Raw genomic sequence first — 21542 nt, 5'->3', positions numbered from 1 at the left:
AAGGTCAACGAAACCATCGTTAAAGTGTAGAGGTCATTGGAGGTCACGACTAAACAAAATATGAGCCCGATCGCTTTGATAGTTTCCGAGAAAAGTTTGTCAAAGATATAAAATGTCTAATTTTTCCTTTGACGCTGACCTGTGACCTTGAAAAAGGTCAAAGGTCAACGAAACCATCGTTAAAGTGTAGAGGTCATTGGAGGTCACGACTAAACAAAATATGAGCCCGATCGCTTTGATAGTTTCCGAGAAAAGTCCAACGTTAAGGTGGTGTCTACGGACGGCCGGCCGGACGGCCGGCCGGCCGGCCGGACAGACTAACACTGACCGATTACATAGAGTCACTTTTTCTCAAGTGACTCAAAAATCGGAAACTTGTAATTAAAATTATTTTTTTATTAAACGATCCAAAAACAATTTCATCTTATTCTTCGTCATTTTCTGATTCCAAAAACATTTACATATGTTATATTTGGATTAAAAACAAGCTCTGAAAATTAAAAATATAACAAGAAGGGCAAAGCCCATACGACTCACATGCTTGACCTTGACATGACCTTGACCTTCAGGGTCAAGGTCAAATAACTAAACCTAGCAATGACATCATACACCAAGAACTGCTTTACACATTTTTCCTACCAAAATACATGTGACCTTGACCCAAGGTCAAGGTCATCCAAGGTCATGCAACACAAAGCTGTTAATTCAAGACATAGGAAGTACAATGGTGCTTATTGGCTCTTTCTACCATGAGATATGGTCACTTTTAGTGGTTCACTACCTTATTTTGGTCACATTTCATAAGGGTCAAAGTGACCTTGACCTTGATCATATGTGACCAAATGTGTCTCATGATGAAAGCATAACATGTGCCCCACATAATCTTTAAGTTTGAAACAGTTATCTTCCATAGTTCAGGGTCAAGGTCACTTCAAAATATGTATACAATCCAACTTTGAAGAGCTCCTGTGACCTTGACCTTGAAGCAAGGTAAACCAAACTGGTATCAAAAGATGGGGCTTACTTTGTCCTATATATCATATATAGGTGAGGTATTCAATCTCAAAAACTTCAGAGAAAATGGGGAAAATGTGAAAAATAGCTGTTTTTTAGACAACATTTATGGCCCCTGCGACCTTGACCTTGAAGCAAGGTCAAGATGCTATGTATGTTTTTTGGGGCCTTGTCATCATACACCATCTTGCCAAATTTGGTACTGATAGACTGAATAGTGTCCAAGAAATATCCAACGTTAAAGTTTTCCGGACGGACGGACGGACGGACGGACGACTCTGGTGAGTACATAGACTCACTTTTGCTTCGCATGTGAGTCAAAAATTATTATCAAAATTAAATTTCCGAAATCGTTTTAAAAACTATTTCATCTTATTCCTTGTCGGTTCCTGATTCCAAAAACATATAGATATGATATGTTTGGATTAAAAACACGCTCAGAAAGTTAAAACGAAGAGAGGTACAGTAAAACCTGCATCTAGCGGACCCTTATTTCGGCGGACACCTTAGCATAACGGACAATTCAAGTGAGGACGGATGTATTTTACTCTCAAAAACACCTTAAAAGAGCGAACACCTCAAAGGCGCGGACGCGGACACCCATTTTTGGTCCCTATTGGGTTCGTTACTTGTCAACAACGGACAAACCCTTGAAGCAGACAGCGCAATCGCTACAGTAAAGCGTGCTATGAAGCACAGCGCAATCGCTACCGCGCCAAACAGGCTCGTCACTTTCACTGCCTTTTGCACTAGCGGCGGACTACGTTCAGTTTCATTCTGTGAGTTCCACAGCTTGACTAAATGTAGTCATTTCGCCTTACGCGACTTGTTTTGTTTTTTATTGAAAATTAGTGTCCTACAGGCATGGTTTGTCAGCCTCCCTTACACTGGTGCAATTCTTTAACACATGTTACATAGCCACTGGTGAATTAACAATAACAGAGAGAAAAATAACAAAAAACGGTCATATAGGTTTTCGCAGCCATGGGAGGTAATCGGAACCGACCAAACAGACTGAGCCAGTAGCGCGACATATGTTGTGACAACCAGGTGACATGACAACCAGGTGACAGTATACGTAAAGTAGCGCGACATATGTCGCGACAACCAGCCTAAGGGTTAAGGACATGATATTATAAAAAATAAAAAAAATAAATAAAAAAAGCGTCTGGTGCTATTTCAGTCATAGCTTTTGAAAGTGATGCTCGGACTTGTAGGAGGTCTGGTTGGTGGAGGGCCGAGGTGCACAAGAAAGTTACCAGCCGGGTGGGAGCCAGCCGCGGTGTTTGAATGGTAGAAATTGAGATTGGCTATGAATTAAACGAATCAGATGCCGCGGTTTGTTCACTCGCGTTTGGATGACACCCACTCTCGGTTCGCACGCCTCGGCCCTGGGCTCGTGATCCAATTTTATGTGATGATTCAAAAATGGTATCCTTGTCCCACCCTCGTGTCGTCGCTGTGGCTCGAAAAAGATATCGTTCATTCCTTCAGAAGTGTAGATGGCTGATTACATGTACGCAAACACCTGATTCTTGTTGCTGCTTGCTCTCCACTAGGGGGGAAAAACCACCCACATTTCCCAGCACTAATAAAGTATGGAATATAAAATCAATCAGCTTTGACGTAGACCCACAAGATTCTATGTCTAAAGCTTCATCGAAGTACACAACACAGCTAGAACGACCATATTATGCATCTCTCTCTCTCTCTCACACACACACACACACACACACACACACACACACACACACACACACACACACACACACAATCTCTCTCTCTCTCTCTCTCTCTCTCTCTCTCTCTCTCTCTCTCTCTCTCTCTCTCTCTCTCTCTCTCTCTCCCCCCCCCCCCCTGGATAAATATAAAGGGAGAGAGTTCGGATAAGTGCTGGTGAATGACGCAGACACGGCTCATAATACGCTAATAGTTCTCTTGCTAGCGTCTCGCCATATGCACAATGTTCCCTTTTTGGCACTAATCTGGCTGAATAAACTTTCCCCAATGAACATGTAGACTTCTTTGAAGGCGGAATATAAACAAGATGACGTGGAAGGCTTTGGTGAGTTTTTCTCGTATTCCGGCCTATTTCTTAAAGGTATATTCCTTGTTTCACGTGTTAGCCATCATGTTCTTCACCGAAGTCTTTTTACCCAAAACTCAGTGCCTATCAAAGCTTCGTGCTGCGAGCTTTGTGAAGCAGACTTCGCGAAGTAAACTTCGCCCAATTGAGGCTAGGAGCTACCGTTTTTCTCTTCAAGTCATGTGGCCACAACATTCTTGAAACAGAACTGTTTGTGTTAAAATTTGGTGTGCATTTGCTTCAATGTCATGTATGGAGAATAATAGTATATGATCCCCACAAAATTTGCTTTTAGATTGATTCAGTAAAAATTGTTAAATAAAACATAAGCAAAGCGATGAATCGAAACATGTTAGTTCATGGATGTCAAACTAATGTCAAAACTATAAATTCATCAGAATGATTTGAACTTTTGTAGAAATGTTTTAAACATGTTGATATATGTTTTGTTCCACAGGCTAAGCTCTAGAAGGGAAGGTTAAAGAGATACGCATTATCAAGATGTCAGACATTTTGTTCCCACAAAGAAAACAGCTGTTTGGGGGAGGAAGACACAGGAGAGATAGAGAGGGGAGGGAGAAAGAGGAGACAGAGGGGGGAAGAGGGACAGAGGAAAGATGGAGAGAGAGTCAAGAGGGAGACAGAGACAGAATCTCGTTCAAGAATGTATTAAATAGGACCGATACAAGAACAAACCTCTAAACCTGGCTTTGTCGAACCATCGTGTTTCTTTGGAGATGGGTTTGACAACTTCAGGATGCATTGAGATCAATAATTAAATTGCACCGAAACACGAACAAACCTCTAAACCTGGCTCTGTCGAACCATCGTGTTTCTTTGGACATGGGTTTGACAACTTCAGGATGCATGGAAATCCTCTTGTAGACGTCTGTGGACCCCGCCTTGGGCGCTCCCACCAGGTAGAAATATGGCACGCAGAACACGTTGGGAATGTCGCCTTTGCTGGGTTCCATCCAACAAGGGTTTTTGTAGTTGGCCAGGTAACGGAATGGACCCTGTGCAGACAAAAGGATATACTTTGGATCTACCATGCAGGTGAACACATAAACAACACGGTTTTGTTTTAGTTGGCCAGGTAACGGAATGGACCCTGTGTAAAACAGGAAACTTTAGATCTACCATGCAGGTCAACTCAGAAATAAGACAACAAGGGTTTTTGTAGTTGGCCAGGTAACAGAATAGACCGTGTGTTGACAGAAGGATATACTTTAGATCTAACATTCATGTAAACTAATAACCAACACGTGTTTTTGTAGTTGGCCAGGTAACAGAATGGACCGTGTGTTGACAGAAGGATATACTTTAGATCTAACATTCATGTGAACTAATAAACAACACGTGTTTTTGTAGTTGGCCAGGTAACAGAATGGACCGTGACGTGTGTTGACAGAAGGATATACTTTAGATCTAACATTCATGTGAACTAATAAACAACACGTGTTTTTGTAGTTGGCCAGGTAACAGAATGGACCGTAACGTGTGTTGACAGAAGGATATACTTTAGATCTAACATTCATGTGAACTAATAAGCAACACGTGTTTTTGTAGTTTGTAAGGAAACGGAACGGACTGTTTGCAATCAGACTCCTCAGAGCTGCCATGCATAAAACAAAAGGGACATAACATTACGTGAGGACAATTAATTAAGTTTCTTTAATTAATTAGATACGCCTTGCAAGTGATAACACAAACAGGATTCTTTGACGGCTGGCAAATGACCATGATTTGAAATATATAAAAGAAAAGCCTCTAGGACTTTGACCAACAACTGTTCTGTTCACCATCATAACACAATAGCTCTTACCACAAAACCATAGACACTGTTGCTCTCTCTGGTCGGTTGGGCCGAGTCCTGGCATGGCTCAAACAAGGAGTCTGACGGGTCTCCCTCCACAGAGAACGAGTCTGTGCTCTCTTTCACAAAGTCACGTAGCACGTGCAATCGGCTGGACACCGTATCAATGGCACTGTTGATTCGAACCACAGTCTCACTCAAACGCCGGCTGTCTGAATCCGGAAGCAGTTCTTCCCCTTCCGTGTCCAGATCTTCCGCGTTCCTTGACAGAGCGTCTTTGTCCTGGTAATAACCCTCTTGACCCAGAACGTCTTCGTCAGAGGAGTGATTCACCACGCCGTACTCTTTAACCTTACTGGCACTGTACTCGTAAAAAGTGTCAGCGACGTCGTGTTTCACGTGCACTATAGAAGTATTTCTCTGTTGTGCCTGTGCAGGGTCAAACGTTACTGGTGCGTGCGGCAAATAACTGTCTGCGCTGGATGAGCTGTGCGCGTTGCTGTGGTGGCGGGAGGGGGCAGGAGACGACGATGAAAGGCCGTTGGGAGAGGAGAAGACGACCACGAGGACGCCTGCAAAGGCGCTGAGGACTATCAGTGACAACAGTCGCCGTCGCCGCCGACACCACTGCCGCAGAAAAACAAACAATACAGTGTCACTTTATTGCTGTACTACCATGTCTTTATTTGATTAAGATTTGCAAATACATAAGACATAAGATCATTTATTGTTCACCTTTATGAATTATATATATATCATAATAAGATTGGGTACCCGGGCGGCCGAACTGCATAGTTTGAACTTTTGTCCTAAATGTAATGTCATTCCGTACAGCAGCGTCTGCATTACGTGGTGCCAGTCACGGTGTTATAACAGTGTATAATGCATACCAACTATACCGTGAACTCAGGTGAGGTGAGATGAAGCTAGTTTATGGGTGTGGTGGGTGGCGTTGTACCTGTCCATTTGCGGTCCCTGCACTCTGACTTTTTTTCTTGAAATCTTGCCTTTTTTTGTTCAAGTCCTGGGTACTTTTTGTCAGAAAGAGGAAAAGTATGTCTCTTTGAAGAAGGACCTTAAAGCCCCAGTCTTTCTTAAATGGTTTACAGAACGATTTAAATCTTCTCATGAAAAAAGCAGTTCCAACCTTATCGAACACACTTGCAATAGCATTTAATAGCATTCTTCTTCTTCTTCGTCGTTCGTTCAGATTTAATAGCATTATAAATGACACAGTTCGTTTGAATGGCTATTTAGCTCGCGTAAACCACACACCAGTTTTCGTGGTTATCTAACCCCTGAACCATCGTGAACCCGTGTGATCCACTTTCCTTTTTTTCACAATTTAGTCGTAAGTTTGTGATTTCCATGCGATTCGCTGTATCTGCAATAAAACGTTATCGTGTACCTCTGAATCTAAAACGCAACAAACGGCTGCGAGTCACACGAACTTATCGGCGGCGGTTGCCTTCAAACAAGCAAGCGCTATGCAGAACATTCGTCTGCTACGGGAAACACGACCTTGCGGGACACGCTTCCGGGCTCCCTTTTTTACATTTAGTCAAGTTTTGACTAAATGTTTTAACATAGAGGGGGAATCGAAACGAGGGTCGTGGTGTATGTGTGTTTGTGTGTATGTGTGTGTGTGCGTGCGTGTAGAGCGATTCAGACCAAACTACTGGACCGATCTTTATGAAATTGTACATGAGAGTTCCTGGGATTGATATCCCCGAACGTTTTTTATATTTAGTCAAGTTTTGACTAAATATTTTAACATCGAGGGGGAATCGAGACGAGGGTCGTGGTGTATGTGTGTGTGTATGTGTGTGTGTGTGTGTGTGTGTGTGCGTGCGTGTAGAGCGATTCAGACCAAACTACTGGACCGATCTTTATGAAATTTGACATGAAAGTTCCTGGGTATGATATCCCCATACATTTTTTTCATTTTTTTGATAAATGTCTTTGATGACGTCATATCCGGCTTTTCGTGAAAGTTGAGGCGGCACTGTCACGCCCTCATTTTTCAACCAAATTGGTTCAAATTTTGGTCAAGTAATCTTCGACGAAGCCCGGGGTTCGGTATTGCATTTCAGCTTGGTGGCTTAAAAATTAATTAATGACTTTGGTCATTAAAAATCGGAAAATTGTAAAAAAAAATAAACATTTATAAAACGATCCAAATTTACGTTTATCTTATTCTCCATCATTTGCTGATTCCAAAAACATATAAATATGTTATATTCGGATTAAAAACAAGCTCTGAAAATTAAATATATAAAAATTATTATCAAAATTAAATTGTCCAAATCAATTTAAAAACACTTTCATCTTATTCCTTGTCGGTTCCTGATTCCAAAAACATATAGATATGATATGTTTGGATTAAAAACACGCTCAGAAAGTTAAAACAAAGAGAGGTACAGAAAAGCGTGCTATCCTTCTTAGCGCAACGACTACCCCGCTCTTCTTGTCAATTTCACTGCCTTTGCCATGAGCGGTGGACTGACGATGCTACGAGTATACGGTCTTGCTGAAAAATGGCAGCTACTTGACTAAATATTGTATTTTCGCCTTACGCGACTTGTTTCTTTTTTTCGATAACTACCTTTGATGACGTCATATCCGGCTTTTTGTAAAAGTTGAGGCGGCACTGTCACACCCTCATTTTTCAACCAAATTGGTTGAAAATTTGGTCAAGTAATCTTTGACAAAGCCCGGACTTCGGTATTGCATTTCAGCTTGGTGGCTTAAAAATTAATTAATGACTTTGGTCATTAAAAATCTGAAAATTGTAAAAAAAATATTTGTTTTATAAAACGATCCAAATTTACGTTCATCTTATTCTTCATCATTTTCTGATTCCAAAAACATATAAATATGATATGTTTGGATTAAAAACACGCTCAGAAAGTTAAAACGAAGAGAGATACAGAAAAGCGTGCTATCCTTTTCAGCGCAACTACTACCCCGCTCTTCTTGTCAATTTCACTTTGCTGCGTTGCATTGCGTTCAGTTTCATTCTATGAGTTCGACAGCTACTTGACTAAATGTTGTATTTTCGCCTTACGCGACTTGTTACATTTAGTCAAGTTATGACTAAATGTTTTAACATAGAGGGGGGAATCGAGACGAGGGTCTTACGAAGCGCAACTGGAAACAAATCTATATAAAAAAAATGTTACAAACAATTATTCACCAACTGTAGCTATGGCAGATAAACAAACCCTGTGCGGGAAATGTCAGCTTTCCGCTCCGTCTATCGAGTTTGAATAACAGGAAAGAGCAAGAGAGAAACAAAGTGCTCACAATTTCATAAACAGAGTCTCAGACCTGTTAATGTTATAACCAAAAAAAATCATCCTGTCAGGCAAAGCATGAACAAGAAGGGCAAAGCCCATACGACTCACATGCTTTACACATTTTCCTACCAAAATACATGTGACCTTGACCCAAGGTCAAGGTCATCCAAGGTCATGCAACACAAAGCTGTTAATTCAAGACATGGGAAGTACAATGGTGCTTATTGGCTCTTTCTACCATGAGATATGGTCACTTTTAGTGGTTCACTACCTTATTTTGGTCACATTTCATAAGGATCAAAGTGACCTTGACCTTGATCATATGTGACCAAATGTGTTTCATGATGAAAGCATAACATGTGCCCCACATAATTTTTAAGTTTGAAACAGTTATCTTCCATAGTTCAGGGTCAAGGTCACTTCAAAATATGTATACAATCCAACTTTGAAGAGCTCCTGTGACCTTGACCTTGAAGCAAGGTAAACCAAACTGGTATCAAAAGATGGGGCCGACTTTGCCCTATATATCATATATAGGTGAGGTATTGAATCTCAAAAACTTCAGAGAAAATGGGAAAAATGTGAAAAATAGCTGTTTTTTAGGCAACATTTATGGCCCCTGCGACCTTGACCTTGAAGCAAGGCCAAGATGCTATGTATGTTTTTTGGGGCCTTGTCATCATACACCATCTTGCCAAATTTGGTACTGATAGACTGAATAGTGTCCAAGAAATATCCAACGTTAAAGTTTTCCGGACGGACGGACGGACGGACGGACGGACGGACGGACGGACGGACGTCCGGACGGACGGACGGACGGACGACTCGGGTGAGTACATAGACTCACTTTTGCTTCGCATGTGAGTCAAAAATGTCAGAATGCTAATAATAATAACTGACAGCACCGACTGCCAGTGCTTTTCATTGCCAAAGTTCTTCAGTTTGCAATATACAGCGGTTGTTTCCCTTATCAACGGGCGCAGTGGCGTAGTGGATAAGACATCGACCACCTAATCGGAAGGTCGTGAATTCAAATCCCGGCCGCGGCCGCCTGGTGGGTTTAAGGTTGGAGATTTTTCCGATCTCCAAGGTCAACTTATGTGCAGACTTGCTGGACTTACACGCAAGCACAAGACCAAGTGCGCACGTAAAAAGATCCTGTAATCCATGTCAGAGTTCGGCGGGTTATGGAAACACGAAAATACCCAGCATTCTTCCGCAGGAATCCGCGTATTCTGCCTGAATGTCGTGGTAAAAACGGTCACACACGTAAAAACCCATCATTTTGTGCAAAAACATGAGTGAACGTGGGAGTTTTAGCCCATAAACAAAAAAAAAGAGAAGTTTCCCTTGTCAATTTTTTTAATATTTATTTTTTATTTATGTATTTACTTTTCTTTCTCTTTTTCTCTAGAAAAGTACGTATCTCATAATGTATATTGTGACTGTCAAGAGGTAGGAAGAGGAACACTGCACTCACCATGACCTGATGACAAATGTTGAAAAAAAGCAGTCAGCTTGCCGACGGACTCAGCTGCAGGGTGGATACAGAGCGATGGTGTAGCGCTGCCGGCACAACATTCTGCACAATAGTTAAACGACACACAATGAATTAAAGGCACAGTCCTTCCTTCCCTCAAAAACAGTTCTGCTCAAGATCTCAGATTTGTTCAGACTTTAAACTTTGGATCAGAACCCCCCCCCCCCCCCCCCTCACATAAACACACCTTTTTTTGACACATACATGCACTAAACATTAACTGCCTAGGTCGGGATTTTTTTAATGATTAATTACGTAGGAGACACAAATGGTAATCTGTGAAATCTTAAAGAATCGTACGTGTAATCAATGATATACACCACAAAAAGCTGATGGTTCAGGAGTTCACATTTACTAGCACGTGTTATCGATTGAACTACTTTAACGGATGTAAAAGCCCAAAGAATCCACTTACTTAGCTCACTAAAGTGCTCTCATGTGGTCCTAATTTTTCAATGCAATTGTTCGCAGAAATAGGACTTGGGGGTAAGTGGCAGTGTGAGTCAATGATTTTGGCAGAAAGGGATTCTTACAGTTTACGCGCGTACAAACGCAATATCAGACTCGTTAAGTGCACAGTGTTAGTGTTAGTGTTAGTGGTTATAGGTACTTTTTTTATGTCGTGACGTCAGCGTTTTGTGCGCAGTTCAAAGGTTAGGGGTCAAAGTTTACGTTTGCTCCCTTTGATCTGCTAACGAGCGGTGGTTAAATCGACAGAAATAACGAGCCCTGAATGTTATGTGAAAACTCAGCGAACACTTGTTTATTCATACATTTCTTTATAACTAGTATGTTACTGAACAACTTAATGCTACACATGTCAGTTTCATGTGTGATTTATTCCAGGTTTTATGCACTAAATTCTCAGCCAAAGAATTGAATCGTAACACAGGCGGAAGGTATCGTCCACTGGACTACTACTATCACAGAAAGACTACAAGGTACGTCACTCATCTTCGAGTCTTCTGTGTTCTTGGAGCCGCTTCCTGGGGAAAAAATAGTGTTCAAGACGGTTTGCCTCTTCCTACAGTCTGTGTAAGGTCAAATAAATACAGTTGAATGATTGTTTGAACTGTATGTACCTTTAAAGCCATATGTACTCGATGACTATACACGCTAATTGCTTTACCAACAGCTGGAGACAGACTAAATTAAGTTCCCTGCAAAATATTGTGGTCTAGGACCCCTTAAATGTTGAGATATTTGAATTTTCATTTTGATCTGGATCGTCCTATTTATAGATTTGGCAACACATGTAACGTTGATGCAAGGGAGAGAACACCGCGGCTTTGTTGACATCCTCACTTTTTCAGAGGCTAGAACAAGCTGTAATGCATGTATTATGGTCCGCGCATGGTGACGTATCGTCATTATATGGTCTTATGGTGCGTTTGACATCGATTGTGGGCAAACTACACTTTGTAAACACGGGAGTGCGTTAGTATGCCTTTAATTTTCAGCTTCCGTCCCTTGCAGGTTGTTTTTCGCCATCATTTGGACGAATCTTCGTTTGCGAGCCGCTAACTTCCACTCGGCGTCAAACTCATGCATCCGCACCGAATATGCATACCAGCGCTCAATGGTCTAAAACATATATATGTAAATATTGTGCAGCAACCACGGGAAAATAATCTTCGAATATCCTGTTATTAACCAATGAGCGCTGGTATACATATTCGGTGCGGATGCATGAGTTTGACGCCGAGTGGAAGTCAAGACATGGGACGCTACTCTTTCGAATTATTGCAACAGTTGTCTTCCCTTCCATCACGTTAACGAAAGTGAAACTAAACGCACTGGCCAAGACGCCGTTGTCGGTTTCGTTATGGTAAGCGGAATGCGTAATGATACATAGATTTTCCTCAAGTGAAACACTACTACAACCACTAAAACTGTACACTTAATCTCTCTAATAGTGTAAAAATAATGTTTTTAATATGATTATATATATATACACACACACACACACACACACACACACACACACACACACACACACACACACACACACATAATGTATGTTGATTGATTACTGGATTTCGGGTTTCTTCGAACCATGTGACGTCAAAGTATGACACATTTTAGGCGGCTGGCAAGTGTGCATGTAGGCCTATGTGTGCGTTTATTCATAAAAAATAAAAACAAATTCTAACTAAAATGGATCTATACATAAATGTTTTTTGTATTATTGACCAAACTATGATATTTGACATAGTTCTTGATAGTAATTGTTCAGCTCAACCGCTCGCGTGGTCTCGTAAAACTATGCTTTTCTAAGTCTCTGTCAAACTGATGCACATAACGTCAGCAGGGCCGGACCAAGTTCGTTTGAGGGGGGGGGGGGGGGGGGGGGGTTCCAACTGAAGGCAGGGGTCCAAAGTCCACATTTTTTTTCTCTGAGAGGTACATTGGATGGCCAGGGGGGGGGGGGGGGTTGCGGACACCCCAGGAACCCCCCCCCCCCCCCCCCCCCCCCCCCAGATCCGGCCCTGACGTCAGTGTTATATGATACATGTTACTAAGCTAGACCAAAACCAGACAATGATTGATTTGAAATGCCAAGCTTTCTGTAAAACGCACCGTATGCACAGTCTCTAATAAAATTGTTAGTTAAGTTATGCACCAAACGTCACAAATTACAAAACAGAATTAAATTACAAGGAGGACGAATAATTTCTAATCCAAAAAATACGACATAAATTATCAGTAAGGTAGTATACTATTGCATTGTTCTTTATCAGTAAGGTAGTATTCTATTGCATTGTTCTTTACAGTCGAACAGAACGGATTGTAATCGAGTCCAAAAAATACGACATCATTTATCAGTGAGGTAGTGTTCTACTGCATTGTTCTTTACTCTATGATCAGCTTTTACGTGCAACAACGTTTACTTCGGCATCCCTTGCCAGCCAGGAGCGGTTTCACACCCACACCTCAGAGATTTTTTGTTGTTTGTTTGTTTGTTTGCTTAACGCCCAGCCGACCACGAAGTGCCATATCAGGGCGGTGCTGCTTTGACATATAACGTGCGCCACACACAAGACAGAAGTCGCAGCACAGGCTTCATGTCTCACCCAGTCACATTATTCTGACACCGGACCAACCAGTCCAAGCACTAACCCCATAATGCCAGACGCCAGGCGGAGCAGCCACTAGATTGCCAATTTTAAAGTCTTAGGTATGACCCGGCCGGGGTTCGAACCCACGACCTCCCGATCACGGGGCGGACGCCTAACCACTACCTCAGAGAGTAAATATCGGCCTTACTGAGAGGTCAGGACGCATGTGGAGTGTATAAATCTGTTGTCTGCCTCTGGCATGAAGTTACATCACCTGCACGTGAGATTGGGTGCCGGTTGCCCCCAATTCACGGAAGTTGTTGCTAGGTGTCGATCTTCGCAGACGTAGAAAACCGTATCAAGGCGTTGAAACTGATGTAAACATTGTGGTGAAGAGCAATTAATTATTTTGCTCTGAAATTCAATTTGTTCTGTAACATTTATGATTTTATCATAAATTAATTTATGTTCTAAATATTTTTGGAGAAAGACCAGAGCACAGATAATTAAAACAGACACTCCCTAGCCACTCGCATTATAAACACACTTCAAAATGCACAACCTACACACATCACATGCCGGACTGTTGACGAAGCGAGTCAACTTGGGACAATTGTTTTGTGGCAGTATAAAAATCAGCTCTCACCGATGCTGACACAACGCAGACTGACACATCTGGTGGCGGAAAAGGGGAAAGTGGCACACTGCCATTCTTGACCTTCCGTCACCCCTAACCAGGAAGGAAGAGAATGCCGGGATGGGCCGTTTCGCTTTGTTGTGTTTAGATTGGAGCCAGGCAAACGGTTCCCTTTCCTCTTTCTCTCTCGTTCTATACTTTTCTTCCTAGATAATTTGATAAACCCCTGTCTCTGTCTGTCCTTGTTTGTCTGTCTGTCTCTGAGTTTCTCGCTCTCTCTCTCTCTCTCTCTCTCTCTCTCTCTCTCTCTCAAACACACACGCGCGCACGCACACACAACACACAACACACAAACACGCACACACACACACTCTCTCTCTCTCTCTCTCTCTCTCTCTCTCTCTCTCAAGAGCAGAACAATTTTAATTTTTTCCAGTGATGCGTGTGTGTGTGTGTATGTATGTGTGTGTGTGTGTGAGAGAGAGTGCATGAGGGTGTGTGTGTGCATATGTCTGTCTGTATGTCTGCCTGTCCGTGTCTGTGTGTGCATGCTGAAATGTGGAATTTCGGAAACGCTTTCCGCTTTTAAATTAAATCAACGACGAACAGCGACATCTGGTTTAGGAGTTTGTGTGTGTGTGTGTGTGGGGGGGGGGGGGTCTCAGCAAAGATTACAATGTAAATGCTCGGGGTTTTCTTGTTGTCGTTCTTCATGTTTGGTTTGCCACAAAATATAATTGTTTCCACATTTGTGCGTGTAGAAGTCAATGAGTGTACTAGTAATATTTTGGACAAATGGTATTGCTTAATTATTCTTTCAGCTCAGTTGTGACAAGTAGTGTCACAAATGCACAGCCTTATTGTGGCGTACTTGTCAAACTGAACAGCGTTGAACACACACACACACACACACACACACACACACACACACACACTGCACACACACACACACACACACACACACCGTGACCGCACACACACACACACACACACCGCACTGACACACACACACACACACACACACACACACACACACACACAAAGTTCTTCGTTTCAAAGCATGCTCCTAGCAGACTGAGATATAAAACATGTAATATATTCCGCTTCTGTTAATGAAACTATTTCCTGTAATAAAGGGCACAAACAAATATCGTGTCAGGGGTGTGTGTGTGTGTGCGTGAGTGAGTGTGTGTGTGGGGGGGGGCGGGGGGTATGTGTGTGTGTGCGCGCGTGCGTTCGTGTGTGCATGTGTGTGCGTATGTGTATGTGTATCTCGCTGTGTGAGCGTTTGCAAGCGTGTCTCTGTCACTGTGCGTTTGTGTGTGTCTGTCTGTATCTGTGTATCGCTCTATATGAGCGTTTGTAAGCGTGTCCCTGTCACTGTGCGTTTGTGTGTCTCTGTCTGTCCCCCAAGCATCCGGCTCCCGAAGTAGGCTACGTAGGTACCGAATATGAATTCTTAAAAATGTGTTGATGAAATCCAAACCCAGACGCCCAGATATTAAATATAATGAAATATTTTAATCCAGACAGCTTGATTCCAACTGGTTCGCAATCTTCTGCGACCACAGTGTCAGCAAAAGCACCACGTGCGCAAATTTATGTTACCTAAAAACCCATGTTCAGATGTTGGTAAACTAGCAGGCAAACCAGGATAACGGCACACACAGGTAATAATATAATGTTCAGAGAGCAGGTGGGTTGATATTTTTCAATACCTGCTTTGTAAAAAAACAACAACGAACAAATCAATAAATAATACATAAATTAAATATCTAAATAATATAATAATTCATTATTTATTTAAATAAATAATTAGTAAATATTACAAATTAACAAATAAATGGTCTGCGAGTTAGTTTTAAGCCGGCGTTCAGATATATAACACGAACGTTGCGTTTGAACAGAAGTATAATTATAAACATTTACCATGAAGAATATTTTATGCCGCCTGCTTTGTGCACTGTCATTCATGTACCTGTACATTGTATCACCAACTGCATGTGCACATCGCTATTCTCAATACACAACACTCGCATTGTCTGAAAGGTCTGTGTGGAACTTGTATTCAGTGAGCTATTACCACACGTGAGGCTGCTTCATCAATGCTAAGGTGTTGTTCGGCTGACAAACTCAACATCACTAGTTATAGTCTCGATACATGCTTTATTCATTCAAGATGGACAACGGCTCCCTGGTATATAATGTACAGTATATATATACCAAACTCGGAGGCAAAAGAAACGCAAAGGCAGAGGCTAGCATATCAAGATGGCGTCGAATGATGTGCAAAAGTTCGGGCTATCTGAATTAGTCAATGACACTGAAACTGTGGGTGCACAAAGCTGCCAAGGCCACAGAAAAATAATGCAAGCAGCCGCAAACCAAACTCCAATCGACGTCCGGGACGCCTACATTGAGCGGAATGTGAACTTTGTGAAAATTACGGTGCCACGATACGAGTGTCAGTTCCGAAGCCACTTTTGGGTGAACAGGAACGTTTTTCAGGTAAGAATGCTTTATCTATTTTGGTTTACTCTGTATTAACATGCTAGTCACCCATTGCGTGATTACATTAATGGGAAACTCATCAACTGCTGTTAGTGTACTTTTTTTAGGGCCGTTATTTTACACCGGAGCCCACCCGTCCCTAGCGCCAAGTCTCTACTTTAAACGGCAATCTAAGAAACTCACTTGTAGGTTCACTTTGCGGGCGACATGTATTCCCTGTCTTTGGTGTTGTTTTAAGTAAAGTGCGATTCTCCGTTAGTCCAGAACCTGCACGTCATTTTCACTGCGTCATATTCCCTGTAAATTACGTCTACTGTCTTGGTAAACCCAACCCTCCTAGTGGTCTCATTTTTTTTAACACACACCCCCCCCCCCCCTTCCTGTTTTATCAAAGACCCCTTTTTATTACAAGATAGTTTAGAGAATACTACATAAACAGAGTAGTACAACGGAACTCGTCTCCAGGCTCAAGCTGGACCCCCTGATACAACGGCGCACCGCGACCAGGGCAACCATGATGTACAAAATCATGAGTGGACTGGTCGAGGTAGCCCCAAGGGAAGGCACACTGAGTCGCAAAAAGTAGATCCACAATGTGTACAGTCTCTACCCATGAGCTATCGAGGATTCAGGCCCGTTGTTGGGTAAGTGATTTTGTTTGTTGGGTAAGTTACCGAAAAATAACTAGCCCAAAGAAGCAGAGGGGGAAATAAGCATTCGAAACTGCCGCCAACACAGCCCGTAACACATTCGGGGTGTATAGACAACCCGTCAGCGCCAGAACTGTACGCCGACGCCTTGGTGGGCAGAACCTGGTAAATCGGCGTCCTCCTCGGCGTCCTGTCTTGACAGCTCAGCATCGCCTGGATCGTCTGGCCTGGGCCCAGCAGCATGCCCACTGGCGCCATCGGGACTGGCGGAGGGTTCTTTTTTCGAACGAGAAGCGCTTTTGCCTGGAACCTGGCGATGGGCGTGTCCGGATCTGGCGAAGACCTGGACAGCGGTTTGCTAACAATAACATCCTGCAGCATGATCGATGGGGAGGTGCCAGCGTCATGAAATGGGGCGCCATTGGTGTCAACCAGCGAGTGGGACCTGTCGTCTTTGAGAACGTCGGCCAAGGTCGTAGGAATGGTGTCAATGCAGACCGCTACATCAATCAAGTCCTGCGTCCCTATGTGGTTCCATTTGTCCAGAGGCACCGGAACTGCCTGTTCCAGCAAGACAATGCCCGTCCACATACTGCACGTGCTACCCAGGACTTCCTGCGTCACAACAGCGTGAACCTTCTGCCTCATCCTGCTCGATCTCCGGATCTCAACCCAATCGAACACTTTTGCCTTTGGGACATAATGCAAAGAAGGATTAATGCCCTTGCCCGGAGACCCCGCACAGCAGCAGAACTGCGTGCTGCCGTGACCCAGGTGTGGGCTCAGGTCCCTCAGCAGCAAATTAATCACCTCGTCCTCTCCATGTACCGGAGGTGCGCCACAGTCATCAACGCCCAGGGAGGAGCAACACGCTATTGACTTTCAACAGTCTTCAAACAGTGTTCAGTGGAACATGGCACGTCATGCTCTCATCCCAATACACTTTTCCGTATGGTTTTTGTATCGGTCAATTCGTTTCCTTGTTATTGTTAACCCGAAATAATTAATTCGACATTAAAATTCATGTGTAACCCATCTTCACTGCAGCATTTGCGTTTCTTTTGCCTCTGAGTTTATATGGCGGGAGTGATTCAAAACGACTGTACACGCAATCATCTTCTCGTGTGAATGACTGAGTCACTTTCTATGTCACACAATTGTGGCCCCGTGAGTGTTAGAGCGGGAGTATGCTCAACAAGAACAACAACGACGACGACGACGACGACACCAACAACAACAACAACAACAAAACCTGCTTTTAATAAACGGTCTGCAATTTATAACCTTACCACTCGCTTTTACAGCCGAGTACTTCTAATACTACCAAAAGAATGATTTAACAGTATAACTGACTTATAAGCTGAAAACCCTTATTCTCAATACGTACATCAGTGCTTTGTGCAAAGGACAGGTAACTTTACCGCACGTACGAAATACTACATGTACCTACGGCTGCTTTATCCAGTGCTAGAGTTTCACTCCGGCCGAACGTAACATTTTCAAAACCACCCCACCTATAACCCCAACAGTCAACGCGTGTGATGCCGGTGTGAAGTTTTCATCTTTCGCCGTGTTGATATTTCGATTCTCGGCCTCGTTGATCTAGTATAAACTGTACACTGAACAAAAAAACACTCTTCTATAGTATTGATAAGCGACCTTGTGTACCTTACATTCATGGGGCCACATTTGTCCAACCCATTTTTTATTTTTTTATTTAACTTAAAATTTGATTCATCCTCAAATGTTTCCCTTCTTACTCAAGGGACGTAACCACTCGGTACACGTTTTCGAAAAAAATCGATTTTGGGGGTGAAATCTATTAAATTTCACCACCAATTTTCTTCACATGCAAGAAACTGACATGCTTTTCGTCCTTAAATAATTTCACTTCTTGATTTTACCAAGAAACAACATTTCAGTCTTGAGTATATATATCGAGGGGGAAATATGTACACAGGCGAAAGATGAAATCGTGACAGGTGGCGTTGAATGAGACTGAGAGGTACAAGAACAAATGCAACCAGAAAGAATAATGATACTCACTGTGTCTTCTTCCAGTGTATGCGGGTATCATCAACTGTACACAGAAGTAACCCCCGAAAGACTGAAACCTGCCTGAGCCGGTCTGCGATAATAAATCAGTTGTAAGGTCTAGCTGTTATCAGAGTACGGGGACGGGGCATCTCAAAATCAAGAGCACACGGCTCAGTCTAGCTGGAATCTCTCTCAGTGCTCCTTGCTCTCTCCTCTCTACGAGCCTACTGCTGTGGGTAGAGTAGCAGTATATACTGACGGAATGATTGCGCAGACCCAAGAGTTGACGTCAGTTCTTGTGTGCTGTCTGCCCCCCATGTGTTTAGCTTCTGTCTGCTGTCTGTGGTGTGTGTGTCGGGGTGGGGGTGGGGCCTGAGCTGCTACTGCTGCTGGTCGAGTGCCCAGTCGACCACAGTCAGAAAGCTACTGGCGTTTTTACACTTTATCGCTGGTCACAGGCACCCGATAGTGCTACTTTAAAAAAAAATATTAACAGAGTTTTAGCTTGTGTATGTGTGAGGTGGGGCTCATTTTGTGTGTGTGTGTGACAGTGTGTTGTGTGTGTTGTGTGTGTGCCCTGTGAGTGTGTGTGTGTGTCAGTGTGTGTGTCGGTGTGTGTGCCTGTGGTGTAGGTGTGTGTGTCACAGTGTCAGTGTGTGTGTATGTGTGTGTGTGCCAAAACTTGAACCTGGTGTTGAATAATACGGGCATGCAAATCACAGGCACCCAAGTAATTGTCATGCTACGACTGAGAATCTCTCTCTCTCAGTCTCTCTAAAATAGTTTAGTCCCTCTTTAGGGCGAGGGCCAGATGCAAAAAAGCATATCTATGCTTATTCTTGTCACCCTCGAAAAATAAAGATTTGTCATTGTCATTGTCATTGTCATTGTCATTGTCATTGTCTCTCTCTCTCTCTCTCTCTCTCTCTCTCTCTCTCTCTCTCTCTCTCTCTCTCTCTCTCTCTCTCTCTCTCAGCTCCTACTGATATGCGAACATGTACATCAGTAACTCGCTTTGTCCATCTGGTCCCCTCAGCACGGTGTGCCGCAGACTCAGTGACCGTGACCGGACAATGAGTTCCTTGTATAGCTAGTCACTGTACCCTGTCTGTCTGTCTGTCTGTCTCAACGTATGCGTGTGTCTGTTTGTACGCGCGCAGTCTTGCCAGTATGCGTATCACCCAATTGAAGGCACTGCACTCCTTCTACTGATTCCCGGTCGTGTAAACAGCCGGGTTCAGCTCACCATCTCAGATCTGGACGGGTTTCACCATCTCAGCACTGGACGGGTTTTTACATGGGATAAGACCATCCCATCACTTGCATGGTCCCATACCAGAAATGAATTTCGTTATAAGTTTGGGTTTTTTTCAACTCACAAAACAATTCCAACACACCACAGTCAGGGTGTGGATTTTTTGTATGTGTTAAAGTGTCTAATTATCCCTTGTAAAAGCCTGACCAGATCTGAAACAGCGAACCATAAAATGGAGTGCGCCTTTAAAGCTGGCACATCCGAAGACAGGAAAATTGATCTTATTACAATTGTTTTCTGGTGCTGCAGACAGAGAAACCTTATGCAACTGTAATTATTTCGCAAATAGCATGCTTACATTCCATGTTCACTGCAGCTGTGGGAGGTACATGGACAGATATTTACAGCATTCTCTCGCAGTCTCTGGCTAATTGCAGGCATCTGGGTTGAGGTGTACACAGCAAAACTGGGTGCCATACAACTAGGCCGGAATTAGCCCCTCAATTTCTATCAATACGACCCCGTGGTTGCATAACACCTATGATTTGGATGGCACTGCCCATTTTTGCTTCGTGCCCCTCAGCCAAGATCCATTGGTGCTTTTCGTGTGAGGAATGAATTATATTTTGGTACACTATCCTCCCATTACTGTTTCTGTATTTTTTCATGTTTTGCAAGTTATCTATTCAATGTAAATACCTGTGATTCAAAAACCTCTGGCCGTTTTGTACGGCATTTTCAATGAGAATTGTCACCTATCACCATTTCCTCTTTCTAACTTCTGATACCCAGCCTCAAAGATACAGAGCCTGGCTTTCCAAATAAACCAAAACAATGGCATATGGTTTTGATTTGTTATAATAAAAATGATAAGGATATTTCTATGCTGCAAATCCTACTATGGTTCTAGGCGCCTTATAATACTGAAACACACACACACACACACACACACACTCAAACACACACACACACACACACACACACACACACACACACACACACATGTGTGCACACACAAGCACACGCACACAAACACACACACACACACATCTCGGCTAAGAGAATTATGATTGGACAATTTTTATATTGATACATGCGATTGGTAATAAGAGAAAATAAATGCTGTAGGCTTCACAGTCAAGGCTCAAGAACATGGTGTCAAGAACTCTGCACAAAAGGGTGTTCCAAGGTACATTTACCATATATTTATGTAGTAAATATAATAATTGAAACGGTGAGCAGATCCATTGGCACGCATGCACATAAGTGCATGAACACACACACACACACACACACACACACACACACACACACACACACACACACACACACACACACACAAATAAGAACTCTCTCTCTCTCTCTTACACACACACACACACAAATCATAATTGGACGGACAAAATACCAGTATCAAATTATACTGCTTCACTCAGAACAAGAAACAACAAAGGGAAAAGAATGAAAAACAAATGCTTCTTTCCTCTACATGAAGGCTAGGGATGCAGTCAAAAAAATCAGGTAGAAGGTTCAATACCAATTGACTTGCATAAGTTACCAAAAGAAATCATGTACGAGTCTATGACTATAGATGCGGCGGCATACAGAAAAACTTGTTTAGAAGAAAAAAACAAAACG

The 21542-nt window shown here is 42.8% G+C and overlaps 2 protein-coding genes and 1 long non-coding RNA gene across 3 annotated transcripts in view; 2 read left to right on the top strand and 1 right to left on the bottom strand.

The window, feature by feature from the left end:
* LOC138968737 (carbohydrate sulfotransferase 15-like) overlaps positions 1–18918 on the bottom strand; it is a 38876-nt gene extending 19958 nt beyond the window's left edge. Inside the window, exons 1-4 of the mRNA XM_070341371.1 lie at positions 18659–18918; positions 9696–9797; positions 4926–5543; positions 3903–4116 (exon numbers count right to left, since the gene is read on the bottom strand). Coding sequence (XP_070197472.1) covers positions 3903–4116; positions 4926–5543; positions 9696–9698 — 835 coding nt within the window. The 5' untranslated portion in view covers positions 9699–9797; positions 18659–18918. The remainder of the gene's footprint in view (positions 1–3902; positions 4117–4925; positions 5544–9695; positions 9798–18658) is intronic.
* The window catches only part of LOC138968738 (folate receptor gamma-like), a 376265-nt gene that overhangs the window by 294954 nt on the left and 59769 nt on the right, over positions 1–21542 (top strand). The gene's annotated exons all lie outside the window — the stretch shown is intronic.
* Positions 1–21542, top strand: part of LOC138968740 (uncharacterized) — a 330336-nt gene that overhangs the window by 304310 nt on the left and 4484 nt on the right. The window lies entirely within an intron of this gene.

This window comes from Littorina saxatilis, linkage group LG6 (assembly GCF_037325665.1).
Source record: "Littorina saxatilis isolate snail1 linkage group LG6, US_GU_Lsax_2.0, whole genome shotgun sequence".
NCBI classification, from domain to species: domain Eukaryota; kingdom Metazoa; phylum Mollusca; class Gastropoda; order Littorinimorpha; family Littorinidae; genus Littorina; species Littorina saxatilis.
The sequence above is the reverse complement of the archived record's forward strand: the minus strand, read 5'-3'. Positions and strand labels throughout refer to the sequence as shown.